The sequence below is a fragment of the Ceratotherium simum genome, chromosome 9, assembly GCF_057802395.1.
Source record: "Ceratotherium simum simum isolate JZ-2026a chromosome 9, ASM5780239v1, whole genome shotgun sequence".
Lineage (NCBI taxonomy): Eukaryota > Metazoa > Chordata > Mammalia > Perissodactyla > Rhinocerotidae > Ceratotherium > Ceratotherium simum.
The window spans coordinates 50,611,635-50,626,495 of record NC_141908.1 but is presented as its reverse complement, the minus strand read 5'-3'; the positions used below and the strand labels follow the sequence as shown (position 1 = coordinate 50,626,495).

Sequence of the window (14,861 nt, the reverse complement as noted above, 5' to 3'; positions counted from 1 at the left end):
TTCTTTACCAGGCTGTTCTTAAACTCCTCAGGGTCTATCCTGTCCTCGGGGTTCAACTTCCAGCAAAGAGCATTGGCGTGCCTGCATTGAGTTGCCTGCGGAGCCCGCACTCGGCGTGGAGGGCCCAGTGTGAAATTTCCTTCGGACCCCTCAAAGCAAAGCGCCTTCAATCACTCCCATGCCCCACCCCACCCCGGCCGGTGCCTCCAGCCCGGCGCGGGTGCTGGCTGCGATAAGGAGAGTGACATCCATTTAACCCGAGAAACAACAGATCCCCAGCCGGTAGAAGAAATAGCCCCACGCCAGTGAGACAGCATGTCACAGATAGATGGAGTTCCTGCGACAGACAGGAAATCGGTGCAAAAGCAAAACCCCAATAATAATACCTGGCGGGTAAAGAGCTGTTTCCACCCGATAAAGTGCTTTCATTTTAAACACCATCTAATCCTCACAACAACCCTACGAAACAAGACGAGTGTTAATCTGAGACTCACTTTACAAATAAAAACACTGAGGCTCAGAGAGGTTAAGCGAGTTATCCAAGGTCACTCAGCTGGGGCGTTTGGAGTTCAGACCCATTTCACTGCCTTTCAGAGTTGGGGATTACAGTGAAAGAAAGGGAAGGAGAGATGGAGAGAAGTGAGAGAGCCCCTTTGATGTACCGAGGGTCGGGAAGACGAGTGGCGGAGGGCAAGGAGGAGGGGGTCGCTGGAGAAAGAGGCCGAGTAAGCTTGTGCGATTGAGCAAGGCCACTTCCCAGGAGACCTTGGAGGGGCAGAGAAGCGGAGCCAGCTGGGCCGGCGAGGGTGTGTCTGCAAGGGAGGGAGAAAGCGGGTAGACAGCCCCGCGCGCGCGCGCAGCCTGGGATGCTCACGCCGCCGCTGAGTTGTTGGGGGCGGGCGGCAGCGTTCTCAGGACAGGTGCTGCGTGCTCCTCCCGCGCCGGGCCTCGTCTATCTTCCCTCCGCCTCGGCGGCTTCCAGGCGCGCCAGGCCAAGTGCGAACTCTGGCTAGCGCCTCCACTGAGTCTCGGACCCGGAGTCGGTATACGCGCTCCATCGCGGGCTGCCGCCAGGAAGGAAGAGCCCGGGTCGGCGGTGGGGTGCAGTACTCAAGGGTGGGTGAACACATCCGCCGCCCAGCCCCGCCAGGCAGTAAAAAAGGGGCGGGAAATGTGGAGAGGGCTGGAAAAGAAATCCACCAAGGCCGGAGCAACAGACAAAGGCGTGCAGGCCTCGCGTTCCTCCCGGCCTGTTCCAGCCAGCTCGGCCGCCAGTGCCTGGCTCACGTGCCACCAGGGCTGGCGGCTCTCCGGAGCCCCTCTTTGTTGTGTGGGTAATTGTAGCTCGCCTGGGGGGCGGGGAGAGGACGCTGCAAAGGGAACTGGAACGCAGCCTAAAGACTTAAGACAAGGCCTCCGGCCCAGGAGCCAGGGACAGCACCAAGGGGTTGGAGAAGGGGCTTACCCGGTAACATCCCTCACCTTCGTTGACGGGAACAGTTGACCTTTTCTCAAGCTTACAGAGTGCCGTAAAAACGCAGCAATAAGCCCTCCTTCTAACCAGACTGCCATACCTAAGCCCCTCTTATATAGAAATTCTAGGGACGTTATTGTCTGGAGCTGATAGATTGGAGGGGTGTGAGGGCATTTCAATCCAAATTGGAAGAAGAAAAACAAAACAATTCCCTCATCCCCACACCTCTACAGAAAGGTAGAAAATCAATCTGAATTAACGACAGATTCTAGAAATGGGTTGAGAAGCGCACTGAGCTACGGGTGGGGAACCGTAAATTCCCCCACCCCCTTTATCTGGTTCCCCCTTTCTTCCTCTCTCTTCAAGACGTGTCAATTGACACAATTGCTGACAGTCTCCTACCCTGGAGAAAGGAGAGGGGTGCTCTCTCCTCCCGCCCTGGCAAACCTTCTTGCAGCCTTCTTGCAGTTCCTCACCACTCGCCACTCAGGATGCTGCCCGCTCCTTTTTTTCTTTCCTCTGAGATGTAATTAATTGTCTGAAATGTCGAGGCTCAGTCTCAAACCGTTTTATGCACCTTTCTCGCCCCTGGCTTTTCCCTCACTCGTCAACAGCTCGACGCAAATTTGGAGCAATTAGGGACCCCGAGTTTTCTAAAAGCTGCAATTAACGTCGAAATTTCCGCTGATTATAGGCTTCGAGCACAGCGCAGGGGGAAAGGAGGGGGTCAGATCTCGGTTCAACGAAAGCCAGAGACAGAACTCTCTATTCCCGCTGGGACTCCCGGCTCCTCACATCGCCCCCTGCCCCGACTCGCCTCGTCCCACCAAGAAAAGAAACCACACGCAGCACAGCAAAAACAACACTCTCGCTGCCCGTCCCTACCCCTCAGTGAAGCCCCCAAAGATCGCCGCCGCTCCGACCCTGAGTGGTTCCCACTGTCCAGCGCCCTGGAATCGCCTAGCGTCCCTGGCAGTCGAACGACCTCTGGGCAGGACCCGGGTCAGGGCCCCATTTCTTTCCAGCCTTCATCATCTCCGCGCTCCCGCTTCCCTATCCGCCAGCGCAGCTTCCCCACGTCCCAGCACCCCCATCTTACCCGCAGTTCTTTTGATAGGAAACTAGGGCAGGACCTACTTGTGGGGCGCAGGTTAGTAGTATTGGGGTCCGCTCCCGCGTTCGAGGAGGTTGCAGACGAAGAAGGGGTCGAAGACGCCATCAGCTCGGTCGTCCCGGGGCCTCTGCTGTCCGGGGTCCTCGGCTGGTCGGGCGCAGGAACCCGCTGCAAAGAGAAGCGACAGCTGTGCGGGGAGGGCTTCCGGGGTCCGGCGCCCAGGAGACGACTGAGCGGCCGGGAGCGCGGACGCTCCCCCTGAAGTCTGGGAACGGGAGAGGCAGGAAGAAGGGCAGCTAGCGGGCTGGGTCGAGGTGCGCCTGGGGGAGGGGGAGACGCGTGCGCGAGCTCGGGGACTCCGTCGCGGGCAACGTAGCCCGGGGCGGCTCTCCAGTCTGGCTGCACAGCGGGGTGACCTGGAGCACCGCGCTGAGAGTAGGGGGGCCCAGCGCCAGTGCAGGACGCGAGGGCGCGGGGGATTGGGCTAGGAGGGCAACGGACGCTCTGCGCGATTTTCCAGCGGAGCCGCGACAAGCCCCATTGGGCTCTCAGCAGCCGGCGGGCGGGCAGGCGGGGGGAGGGCACACAGGGCGGGCACGTCTGGTTCGGTGTCTGGTTCCCGCTGTTGTGTCTGGCTAGTTCCCTGGAAAGAAGGAGACTAACTGCTCCGAGGCCCCAGGACTTAGGTGAGACAAGCTGAGAGGAAGAAAGGGTCCATATCTTTACGTTCTCTCTCGGACTTGGCCGGGGAGGAATTACAGTCACCTTGCGCGACCAGACAGCTAGAAAGCAGCGGGCCCGAACCTCGCTCTTCCCCCTCTTGTGTCCCACTCCGCTTTAAGCTATCTCGAAGCCTAGGACGAGGCTCGGTCCGGGGTTCTGTGTTTCCCTTCCATCCAACTCTCCGACGACCCCAGATTTCTCGCGGTACAGACCCGGAGAACGTGAAAGAGGCAAGAAAGGAGAACGTCACCGGTGAAACGAACTTGTCCCCAGCGCGCCAGACTCGGCGGACAAGGATCCGTGTGCGGCGCCCCTGCTCGGCGCTCGGCGCTGGCGCGATGGCGTCCGAAGGCCCCGGGACAGAGAGAGTGCGGGCGAATCTGGATAGATCTAAGACCCCGCAGAGTAGCACCTGCCGGCCACCGCCTCTACACCCTCCATAGGACCCCACACCTAGCCCCGCGCGCGCACTCGCAAAGCAACGCAGGTAGCAGGTAAACCGCGGCTTCTGGGGGAAGTAACAGGTTACTGCTCCGAGTCGCGCCTTCGGCTGCTGCTGCCCAAGAACCCTTCGGTGTGATGGGCGCTCGCAGCAGGGAAGCGCAGGGGAAAATCGCTCTCGTTCCACTTCAGGGCGAGCCTCAGCCTCTGTGCGTCCCCGGGGCGTGAATCTCGTTAGTGCGAAACCGAAGAGTGCGAGGGCGGGGGTCCCTGCGCGGCGCACCAAGAGAGAGCCAGCACTGGGGCGGGCGGGAGGCACTCTGCTCGGGAGGGTAGATGGCGGTCGCCGGAGGTGGGGTTGGCCGAGAAACCTCGGGTGAAGAGGACCCAGCTGAACAGCCGAGGCTGGGCACTGGGAAGTGCCGGCGGCTGCGCGCTCACCCACCTCGGCTCGGCGACAGCAAGCCTGGCGCTCCCGCCGCTCCTCTGCACAGCGCCCAGCGATCCGCTCAGCTCCGCCGGGCCCTGCCACAGGCGTTATCTGCCCGTCGTCACCTCCAGCTGCTGCCTCGCTCCCACTAGCACCGTCCCGCACGCGAGCGCCGGGAGGAGAAGAGAGCGATCCGGAGAGGCGGCTGCTCCGCTTCGGGGGAGGCGGGGGCGGAGTGGGGAGGCGGGGACCGGCTCGGCGGGGGAATCACGAGGCCGCTGCTCGCTGGGGCAGCTCGTCGGCAGAGCGGCGGGACTCCTTTGCAGGTGCCTGACTGCCTCTGGAGCTTTATAGGGCGATTATAAATCCAGATCACGGTTTTGCGCCCGGAAAAAAAAGGCCCTATGAGTAATCCAGAAAGTACTCAGCACACTCTATTTTTTGAAATAGGCAGGGTGTCGGGTAAGACGAGGGAAAAGATAATTCCTTTGAAGAATTCTGCCTCGCTGAGCGCTTCTTCCTCCTTACCCTCCCCCTCCCATGTCTTCGAAAAGACAAGAGCAGTGGCTTTGCCTCTATTTCTTTCCCCGCGATTCCCCCAGTACTGCGACCCCGCGATGCTCCCTTAAGCGAAAACTCCCTCTGGATCCTGTCCTCACTGGCTCTCTACTGAGCCAGGATTGTTGTAAAAAAGCAGAGGAGGCGGAAAGCAGAGGGAGACACTCAGACCCTGGAGGAATCTCCATCTCTCCTTTTCACCAGTTTCCTCATCCAGCTGGGGAGTGGGGTCAAAGTACCTCACCTGAGCACAGCTACCCAGTGCCACCGGCAGACAAAAGGGTCCCATTGCCCACCCCCTATGCGCTCCCTGATAGCTTGGTCCCCTTGGTGGTGGAGAAAGAAGTCCTCTTGATTGATCACATCTGAAGGTTAATAACACGCACGAGCGCCTCTCCATACACACGGGGAACTCGAGCACAGAGGTGGCCCCAGGCGGGGGGCGGAGAGGGTAGGGACGGATGGGCCCTCCCTGCCCAGGCCCACTCCCCTCACTCCACCTTCGATTTCACGCTTTAAGGATTCTCCTTTCGCAATATTGAAGCATACCTAATGAATTGCCGCTTTCGGAAAAGCCACTTGCGATAAACAGGCGTTCACGGAAAATTTTCCACCAGAGGGCGCCAGGCGCCCAGCGACCGAGAGGCCCTCTGCCAGCCTGGTCTTTCCTCCCGCGCCGGAGCCAACACCTGGAGGGGCTGGCTAGGCTCTGTTCCTCTCCTGCCTCTATAAGACATCCCTCATCCACCCTCGTCGCTAATTTATGTTCTCTTTCCTCTACCTCAGTTTCTTTTTCTTTAGGGCAAAACAAAGTGGATCTTTGTGTGTGTGTCTGGGTGACCCCATGTAACTAGTGATTCCTTTACTCGGCTTCACAGTGATTTTTTTCCTCTTGCGGTGCAGCAGGCGGGGGTTATTTATGGACACGTCTGCGGCCTTGCTGGTCCACCCGAGGCCCGTCCTTTCTCTCTGAATGTCTTATCGCCTTTCACCATGACACAGTGGGAATGCCAAAAATCTTACAAATCACTGAAAATTCCATAAGGGAGACGGAAGATTCCGCCCTGAGAAGACATAGTCCCATCAATAAGAGGGATCTCGCTGTGAGGTTTGAAGTAACTGCGTTGCCCTTGCTACTAAAGAAAATACTGTCGCCCTCTCTCCGCCTTACAATAAAAACTCGGGCACTTCTTAAGGCCACAAAAGAATCCTGAACGGCGGGCGTGCGGTAACTGCTGCTCCGGGGCCAGAGCTCCCGGCTGGGCAGGGTGGGCGTGCCCCCTCCACGCAGAAAACATCTCTTCAAATTGCGCACGGCGCACCTTCTTCGCTACTCCTGAAATGAGCGGTTTACTACGAGGTGAGGAGCGGAATTCCACCCACGCCCCCTCCTCGAGCCTGCCTAAAAGCGATGATTGCACCAATCAGGGAGCTTGGTGCCAGTGCTAAATCATTCTAGATGCGCGGGGCAAGGAGACAGGCGGAAGGTGGTGACAAATCTCCAAGTCCCTCCGTGTCCGCTGTCCCAGGAAGATGCCCGCTCGCCCTCTGTCTCCTTAACCTTCTCCCAAGAGTCGAAATTCCCTGGAAAGGAAGATTCTTTTACTGTCACCTGTGGCATCAGACTGAGAAGTTTCCAACCACTCCCTCTTCTGACCCTGTTGTCCAAAACGCTCATCCCTAATGTTTTAGCCAAGAAAATCTCGTTGGAAAAAGAAATCTCCTACAAGACCAGGTATCGAAATTAAAGCTGAGTCCGTCCAGCTGCGAGGATGTTCCTCCCTTTCTCCTTTATGGAGGGGAAGTGGAGGAATGAAGGCTCCTGCTCGTCTTTAATTTAAAATTGTTTAATTAAATATTAGTAATTAAACGAACATTTATTAATCACCTACTATGTACCAAGCACTGTTCTTACGGAGCTTACACTGTCCCAGCAACTTACATTATCCCTGCACTCATGGAGTTGACATTCCAGTTAGGCGGGGAGAGCTACAGACTTGAGGAATTCATGGCTTTGATTTATTTTCCATTTATCTCCCATTCTAACCCAGACTCGGGCTCAGCGGACATGGTAAGGAACTGTGGGCCTAGAATCCCACACAGTTCCACCGCATCGAGTTCAGAGCGGGGCCCAACTCTTTCAGCACCAAGGACAGCGCCCACCCCTCAGTCCCTTCAGCCTCCCTTAGGTCAGCTTCAGTCTTTAGCTCTTGGCCAGTCGCTCGCGCCCGCCTCCCTCCCGTGTGGTAACTGCTGCGTTTGTTTTTCTTTGTTGGCAGCATTTCGCCCCTCTCCGCCTTCTCCTCCCAGTAAGAATTTGCCTGGAGAGTAGTTGTAGTTGTCTTTTGGCTCTTCAGAACACTTGGAATCTGTATTTTTGTTTGTGTTTTTCACTGTTCTTTTTATCTTTTATTACTCCCGGGGGAAGATGCTTTGAATAATGGGGGTGGAAATAAGATATTCGCTCTAGGGACTCGAACCGGTGGTGGTGGTGGGGCCCGGAAGGGAGTGGTATCCGCCCAGCTGTTTCGTTTGCATTTGATCTACGGTTTAGGGCTTTGAAGAAATGGCAACACGACGCCCAGAGGCAGAAGGAGGAGTGGGCGAGCGCTACCCCTCCGGTTTCTCTTTCCCGGGGTTCGCGAGCCTGCAGCCCCGGCTGCTCGATCCTGTCTGCCAAGGACAACCTTCCTTTAGGTCAATGATGGCTGGGACTTGGGAAGGCGACCCTCCACCTACAACGTCCTTTCCCCGGGAGGTTTAAAGATATTCCAAGCAGATCTGGAGCCGAGCCTTTCGGCAAAGGAAAAAAGGGAGTAGGTGGGAGGAGAGTAAGGCGTGGAAGGGTCGCCCAGACGGGCTGCGGGGATTTTTATGCGTAAAACATGGTCCAAGTCAAGGTGAGTAAATAAGAAACGTCAATCTTTTTTTTTTTTTTTGACGCATTTAGCATTTTTAGCCTCCAGGAAAGGTAATTTAGAGCCACGGTGTTGGCTTATTTCAGCCGGCTTTTTAAGGTCTATTTTAAGTATCTAATTTATGACCGAAAAAGAGAGAAAAAAAAATGGCAGTGCTCACCGTTTAAACGTCTGTCTCCCGAGACGAGGGCTGTGGGAAGCGTTGTTAACCTTACACTCGGCTTTTCTTAAGTCGGAGCTAAGGTCTATTCGGTGTGTTTGCGTGCTTTAAAGATAGTTCCCCCAATAATTCTGGACTTTCTTTGGAGACCATAGCTAAATCGACACCTCTACCCCAACAGACCCCACCGCACAAACTCCTGGGAGACAGGAAAGGGTTAAAATTGTGGCGAGGGAGGCAGAATTCTAGCCGGAACGCTGGAGAGGACTCCGGAAATTACAACCTTTTCTCCTAAAAAAAGAGAGCTGAGTTCCTCAGATAATCGTCAAATAGTCCCTTCCCCCTTGATACTCAAAAGATGAAAATATTCTAATATTAAAGAAATTAATCAAGGAGGACAGAGTGATTTGTATTTGGGCAAATCTTGGGCAAATCTTAAGACGCCCAGTTCTTGCAATTCCAAACACGATGACAGAGGGACGGACCACCAGGTGGCGATAGATTACAATTTCTGAAAAGAAACAAGGAGACCCACAAGGAAGCAGTCCTTCAAGGAAAACTCCAGGCCCTTTCTACTTCATTCGTTCTGCCGTATTTCACAAAGCGGGGCCTTTTTTTTTTTTTTTTTTTTTAATTCTGAAAGATGCTGCAAAAAGTGGCCTGAAACACCCAGAGTCTCTGTCCCCTTCGTGAAAGAGAAGGAGATGCAGAGTATCTGTTTCTTTCCCATAGAGCTGCTCCTCTAAGGTAGCCTTACAAAGGGAACTCTTTGATATCAGGCCAGGTGTTTCACTGAGAAACTGGAGACCAAGGAAATAGCAGATCTGAACTGTAGTTCTGACAGAGAGCTTTTAAGCTATGTTTTCAATTCTTCTCTCAACAAAAATTAAGGCAGAATCAGTCCCTTCCAAAAAGAGTGGGATGCAAGGAAGATGATTTCCTGCACGAGGTGCTTTGAGTGAAAGAGAGTATGGAATGGGAGACTAGGTATAGTAATATTTTTATCCATATCTTTCAGTGTAAAAGCTCTTGAACTATTTAAAATAACAGGTATTTAGCCCTTATTTTCAGACTTAGGTGCTGGGGACTGCTGTTTGTAGGAAGGTTCTGGAAGGTTCTAACTTAGTTGTGGAGAATCTGATAACTTAAACTTCTATTTCAGATCCAGTTCCTTCCCTAATCCTGGCCAGTTACTCAGGGGAGAAAACTGGAAACTTAATGGGAGGGATTCATCATTGCTGCTCTAGCTCAGTCCCCTTCATGTCAAGAACTTACACGTAAGAGCTCACTGGAATTTATTTATTTATTACACCCGAGGTTCTCACCTGTATCATCTGCAAATCAGTGCCATGGGTTTCCCCAAAGCAGTCACTCCCCTGGAGCTGGTTCTTTCTATCTTACCCTCAGTTGTGGGCCTGAGGTCCTGTTTTCTCTGCCTTTGGGTGGGTCAGAGATCCTTTAGATCTGCATGACCTGAAATCTCAAGCAGTCCCTAAATATGCTGATTAAATGATAATCAATATCTTCTCACTGGGGCTATAGGCACATTGTCTCAACTTCATAGCCAGGGATAGATAACCTAGGGACAAGCACTGGAGTATGGGGAAACTTGAACTGGTAAAACCTTTTTTTTCTCTTCCCTAGATCAGGAATGTATATTCCACTCCACCTCAACACCCCGATTCCTAAAGGAGAAAATTTTCTGATGGAATATTCAGACTCACTTGAGAAGGGGTGAAAGGGAGCCTGTTTTGTGACGAAGTCCTCACTCTTCCCCAGTGACACTGGCCTCCCTGCTGTTTCTTGAACATTCTAGGTATGCTCCCACCTCAGAGACTTTGCAATTACTGTTCCTCTGCTTGAAAAGCTCTTCCCCCAGGTATCTGTAGGATTTGTTCCTTCTCATTCTGGCCTTTGCTCAAATGTTCAAATGTTATTTTCTCAGGGAAACCTTCCTTTATCCTTCTATTTAAAATTGCCCTTCTCCCCCGCCACAGCACTCCCTACCCCTTCTCTGTTTTTTTTCCTATAACACTTTTTACCACTTGACATATTGTATATTTTCATTATTTATTGCTTCTTTCTTCCCACTAAAATGTAAGCTCCATGAGGGCAGGTAATTTTTTTTTTAAGCCAAGTATTCCCAGCCTAGATGGTTCCTGGAACACTATAACCAACCAGTGCATATTTTGCTGGTTTTTATTTTGTGCAGCTGAATAGACAATATATTCCTAAAATCTTCAGGTGGTCATCTGGAAGACACCTAGCAACTGCAGAATGAGTGTGCGCAGTCATTTAGCATAAGTTTCTTTCTTTTCTACATCTGGATTCAGGTGAGTTGAGAAGAAAACATAGAGAAGAGAAAAGAAATAAGTCCCAAAAAGAACCACCTAGGAGACCTCAACTAGCCTAAGTAGGACAGCCAGTTACACTAGTATTCAAATAATTGATTTCACAGGTTATAAAAGATCTCAATTTAGCAAGTTTTATTTGGAGACATTTCTTAAAGTATTCTTTTAACTCCATTTGGTATATATGGTTTTTAATATTTTTCCTGTTATTTTCTTTCATTGGTGGGTTGCTAGCTAAGAGAAGGTAGCTTTAGGATGCCAATGTTGTCTGCTGATTTAAGTATTTGGCCCCGCCTTTGGTTGAGTTCTTCGGATGCCAACAGGAACAGACTGAATTTGGTGCCTCTTATGATGGGGAAGAGATTTTCCTCCTAACACACTGTCAGTGGTAGACAGGGAACTGTGAAATTTACCATCATTACAGGATGATCATTTTCAAATAATCCTTTTTATGAAAACACATTTAGAATAATTTTTATTAGAGAGGAATGTACTTAGGGACCTGAGGGGATGAAACACCAAAAGCCTTGTTCCAGAGTAGAAGAGGAGGCAAGCTAAAGTATTAAAAAAGAGGGAAAAGACCTCATGAAAGTTAAGCAACTATTAAAAAAATATTCATACAGTTGTGCAACAATAGGAACTAGATAATAAATTCTAAGAAAACAGGGACTTTTGGGGGGCTATTGGTGATGGATTGCAATTATCCCTACTTAAATAGTCCAATTAGGCATAAGGGTAAGCAAATTTGTGAGTGTACTAACTGGTTAATCTTCTATGAAGATCAGTAAGTTTCTGTCTTAGATGACATTTCTTTTCTGAACTTCATGACCCATTTATTTACTTAGTATTTATCCTCATTAGAAGCTTCCAGTACACCAAAAAGGGTACTAAGGCCTGCTAAAATGCCTCACATATTAGGTACTCCACGAATACTCTTTTTTCGTTTCTTCCATTCCGAGTATTAACTTTTCTGTATCTCAGGTCAGTTTTACCTTAACTCTTAAAGTTTCTTTCTTTGAAAAATAAATAATTTTTCCTTTAAAGTAATATATGATTGTTAAAGAAAGTATATGACTATAATGAAGAAAAATGAAATAACCTCATCATCTAAACACAACCATGGTTAACCTTTTTATTAATGGTTTTCCAGATTTCCCTCCACCCCATGTATAGGCTTAATTTAAAAGTTTTTAGTATTGAACAGGTATTTGTACACCCATGTTCATAGCAACATTATACAGTAGCCAAAAGTTGGAAGGAATCCAAGTATCCATCACTGGATGAATGGATAAACAAAATGTGATATATATATATGGCTTACAGTCTTAGGTGTTATCATGCTTGCTATGCTTTGGCAGATACATTGGGTAGGACTCTCTCAGCTACAAGTAATAGGAAATCTGAAACAAATAGGCTTAAATAGTAAGAAAATTTATTGTCTTACATAGGATATTCACAGATAGGACAGGCACTAAACCAGAGCTGATTGAGTCAGTAAAAATGTCATGAAAGACCAGGTTCTCTTCTTCTCTCTGCTCTACTGTCTTTAACACTGGCTTCAGCATAAAGCCTCCTCATGGTTCTAAGATGGCTGCCAGTAGCCACGAGGGCTACTTGCTTTCTTGTCCACATCTAATTCCTGCTCCTGTTTTATTAGTTGAGATTGGCTGAGTTTTGTCCATGTCTAGTAATAACTAGTAGCAAAGGGATGTTGGTCAGAGGGTATAAAGTCTCAGTTATGCAAATGAATAAGTTCTGGAAATCAGCATGGTGATGATAGTTAACAGTACTTATATATTTGAAATTTGCTAAGAGGATAGATCTCAAATCTTCTCAACACACACACACATTGGTAACTATGCAGAGGTGATAGATACGTTAATTAGTTTGATTGTGGTGATCATTTCACAATATATATCAAATCATCAATTTGTATACCTTAAATATATATATAAATACAAGTTTTATATGTCAATGATATCTCAATAAAGCTGTTTTAAAAAAAAAACCTATTAGCAAGGAGGATGGGAGTACCAAGATTAGCTTAGACTTATCATCTAGGTTGCAATGGATGTAGGAGAATCAACCACAATGTCTGGTATAGGCTATCTCCGGGTTCAGAGGTACATTTTGAACAGGCTATGCAAGCCAATCTCATCTCCTAGTTCTTCACTTCACAAGCCTCTCCAAGTTCTGCACACTCCTGCGACTCCATTATAACTCATATCCCATGGCAGCTGGGGAGTTTATTAGGAAGACCAATCAGAGACCCCTTTGCTCTCCTTAGTCTGGCCTTGGCAGCCTCATCTTACCTGCCTCTTGTGAACTCTCAATACCTCATGATATAGGATACTTGCCCAGAACCCCAAAACATTTCCAATAGATCTAGGCTTTCCTTCACACCTGGCACCATGAGTTCTATTCAAGCACTCCCCCTTGTCCAACATCAATATTTCAGGCAAAAACCCAAAATTACATAGATCTTACATGTCAACCAGAGTACAGTTAAAAGGAAAAAAACCTCAATTAGAGAGAATGCAAGTTATCACATTGTTTACTACATAAGGAAACGTAGGATAACTGAAGACTATGCTATAAGGACCAATACTGGAGAACAAAGGAGAGGCTATCTGACTCCACACTTGGACTGCTGGGGCAGGGGTCCAAATGGAACCAACTACCACATACTAAAGTTATGTTATATGCATTTTCTAAGGTATTAGATAGTCTTTTTTTGTGTGTGTGTGAGGAGATCAGCCCTGTGCTAACATCTGCCAATCTGCCTCTTTTTTTTTGCTGAGGAAAACTGGCCTTGAGCTAACATCCGTGCCCATCTTCCTCCACTTTATATGGGACGCCGCCACAGCATGGCTTGCCAAGCAGTGCGTCGGTGTGCACCCAGGATCCGAACCAGCAAACCCCGGGCTGCCGCGGTGGAGCGCGCGCACTTAACCACTTGCGCCACCTGGCCGGCCCCTAGATAGTCTTTACTTCATAAATTATCCCCCTTTCTTCAATCTGTTTCTCTCTACTGGCCTCTTAGGGAGGAAAGCACCGGGTGAAAGATAGTGCATTAGAGTAAAATGACCTGGATTTGGGATACCTCGCAGGCTTCCTTTCCAACCTGGGCCTGGCAGAATGGCTCCTGCAAAGGGTGGCGAGAAGAAGGGCCATTCTGCCATCAACGAGCAAGTGACGAGAGAATACACCATCAACATTCACAATCCATCCATGGAGTGGGCTTCGAGAAGTGTGCCTCTCTAGCACTCACAGAGATTCGGAAATTTGCCATGGAGATGGGAACTCTGGATATGTGCATTGACACCAGGCTCAACAAAGCTGCTTGGGCCAAAAGAATGAGGAACGTCTCATAGCGCATCCATGTGCAAGAAAATGTACTGAGGATGAAGATTCACCAGACAAGTGTTGGTTATCTATGTACCTGTCACCACTTTAAAAAATCTACAGTGACTGTGGATGACAACTGACCACTGATTATCCAATAAAGTTATAAAACCACCAAATAAAAAAAATGACCTAGATTTGAATCTGCCAATTCCCAGATATGTGATCTTTAGAAAGTTACTCAATCTCTCTAGGTTCAGTTTATTCATATGTAAATGGCGATAATAATGTCTACCCCATACAAGTATTAAGAAGACTAAAAACATCAACACATGGAATGCTTAGTACAGTGCCTAACACATAATAGGCTATCAGTACATCTAATTGTCATCCCTCCTGCTAAATATGCTCATCTTAAACATTTAAAAAATAATACTCCTTTTGCCTTATGTCCTTCAATAATACTTCATCTTTTTTCTTTCCTTCATAGTCAACTCCTTGTTCTCCTTTTCCTTACCTCCAGTGCACTCAAACTCACTGAAATATGGCTCTCCCTCCCACACTCAACTGATACTGCTCTCTCTAATGTCACCAACTACCTTCTTTGTTGCTATCAATCACCCTTTTTAGTTCTTACCTTACTTGTCCTCTCTATAACTTTTAGTAGATCTTTCCAGACTTTGAAACTCTTTTCTAGGTTTCTGCGGTTTACTCAATATGAGGACACTTGGCAGCAGGTAAAAGAAACCTCAATCCAAACTGGTTTACACAATAAGAAAATTTATCTCACAATAACAGTAAGCTCAGAGGGCTGGCTGGCTTCCAGAGCAGTTGATTCTATGGCTGAACATGACCAAGAACCTAGGTTCTTTTTGCTCTACCATGCACAGCATCTGCTTCATCCTAAGATTAGTTCCTCTCATGATCACAAAATGGCTGCCAGCAGTAAGTAGGGCAGGATGCTTCCTGGTTCTTAACCAAAGGAATGGAGGAACCTTTCCTTCCAATCATGAAATAAGATCCTTGATCTGATTGGGCCAATGTAGGTCACACATCCACCTTTGGAACAATAAGTCACCAGAGAAATGCCATGTACTGATTGGCTGAGGGTGTCTTTCCTGAGTTCTATGGCTACGTGTGTGGGGAGTGAATATTTGTTCAGAATGAGGGCTCTCTTAGCAAAGAAGCAGAGAGGGATAAATGCTGAGTAGGCAACCAACAGTATCCACTATATTCGCTTTCCTGAATTTCCTCCTAGCTGTTCTGTCTCCTTCGTGCATTTTTCTTCCTTGGACTACCACTTAAATGTTCTTAAATGTATTATTTAAGATAATTCTATGTTCAGTC

General features: G+C 49.0%; 1 protein-coding gene and 1 pseudogene across 5 annotated transcripts in view; one reads left to right on the top strand and one right to left on the bottom strand.

The window, feature by feature from the left end:
- Window positions 1-4,339, bottom strand: part of GAD1 (glutamate decarboxylase 1) — a 39,480-nt gene extending 35,141 nt beyond the window's left edge. For 2 of the 4 annotated variants that reach the window (XM_087435390.1, XM_087435391.1), the window contains exon 1: window positions 2,612-3,383. In XM_087435390.1, the coding sequence (XP_087291516.1) occupies window positions 2,612-2,693 (82 nt within the window). In that variant the 5' untranslated portion in view covers window positions 2,694-3,383. Of the gene's footprint in view, window positions 1-2,611; window positions 3,384-4,197 lie in introns of those variants that run through there. The other 2 variants (XM_004428203.3, XM_087435389.1) reach the window with 2 other exon arrangements.
- Window positions 4,340-7,326: 2,987 nt separating this feature from the next.
- On the top strand, window positions 7,327-13,640 carry LOC101400167 (large ribosomal subunit protein eL31 pseudogene; annotated as a pseudogene). Its single transcript, XR_015553217.1, has 4 exons — window positions 7,327-7,640; window positions 8,981-9,095; window positions 9,463-9,634; window positions 13,213-13,640. The product of XR_015553217.1 is annotated as a large ribosomal subunit protein eL31 pseudogene (transcript).
- Window positions 13,641-14,861: the final 1,221 nt, after the last annotated feature.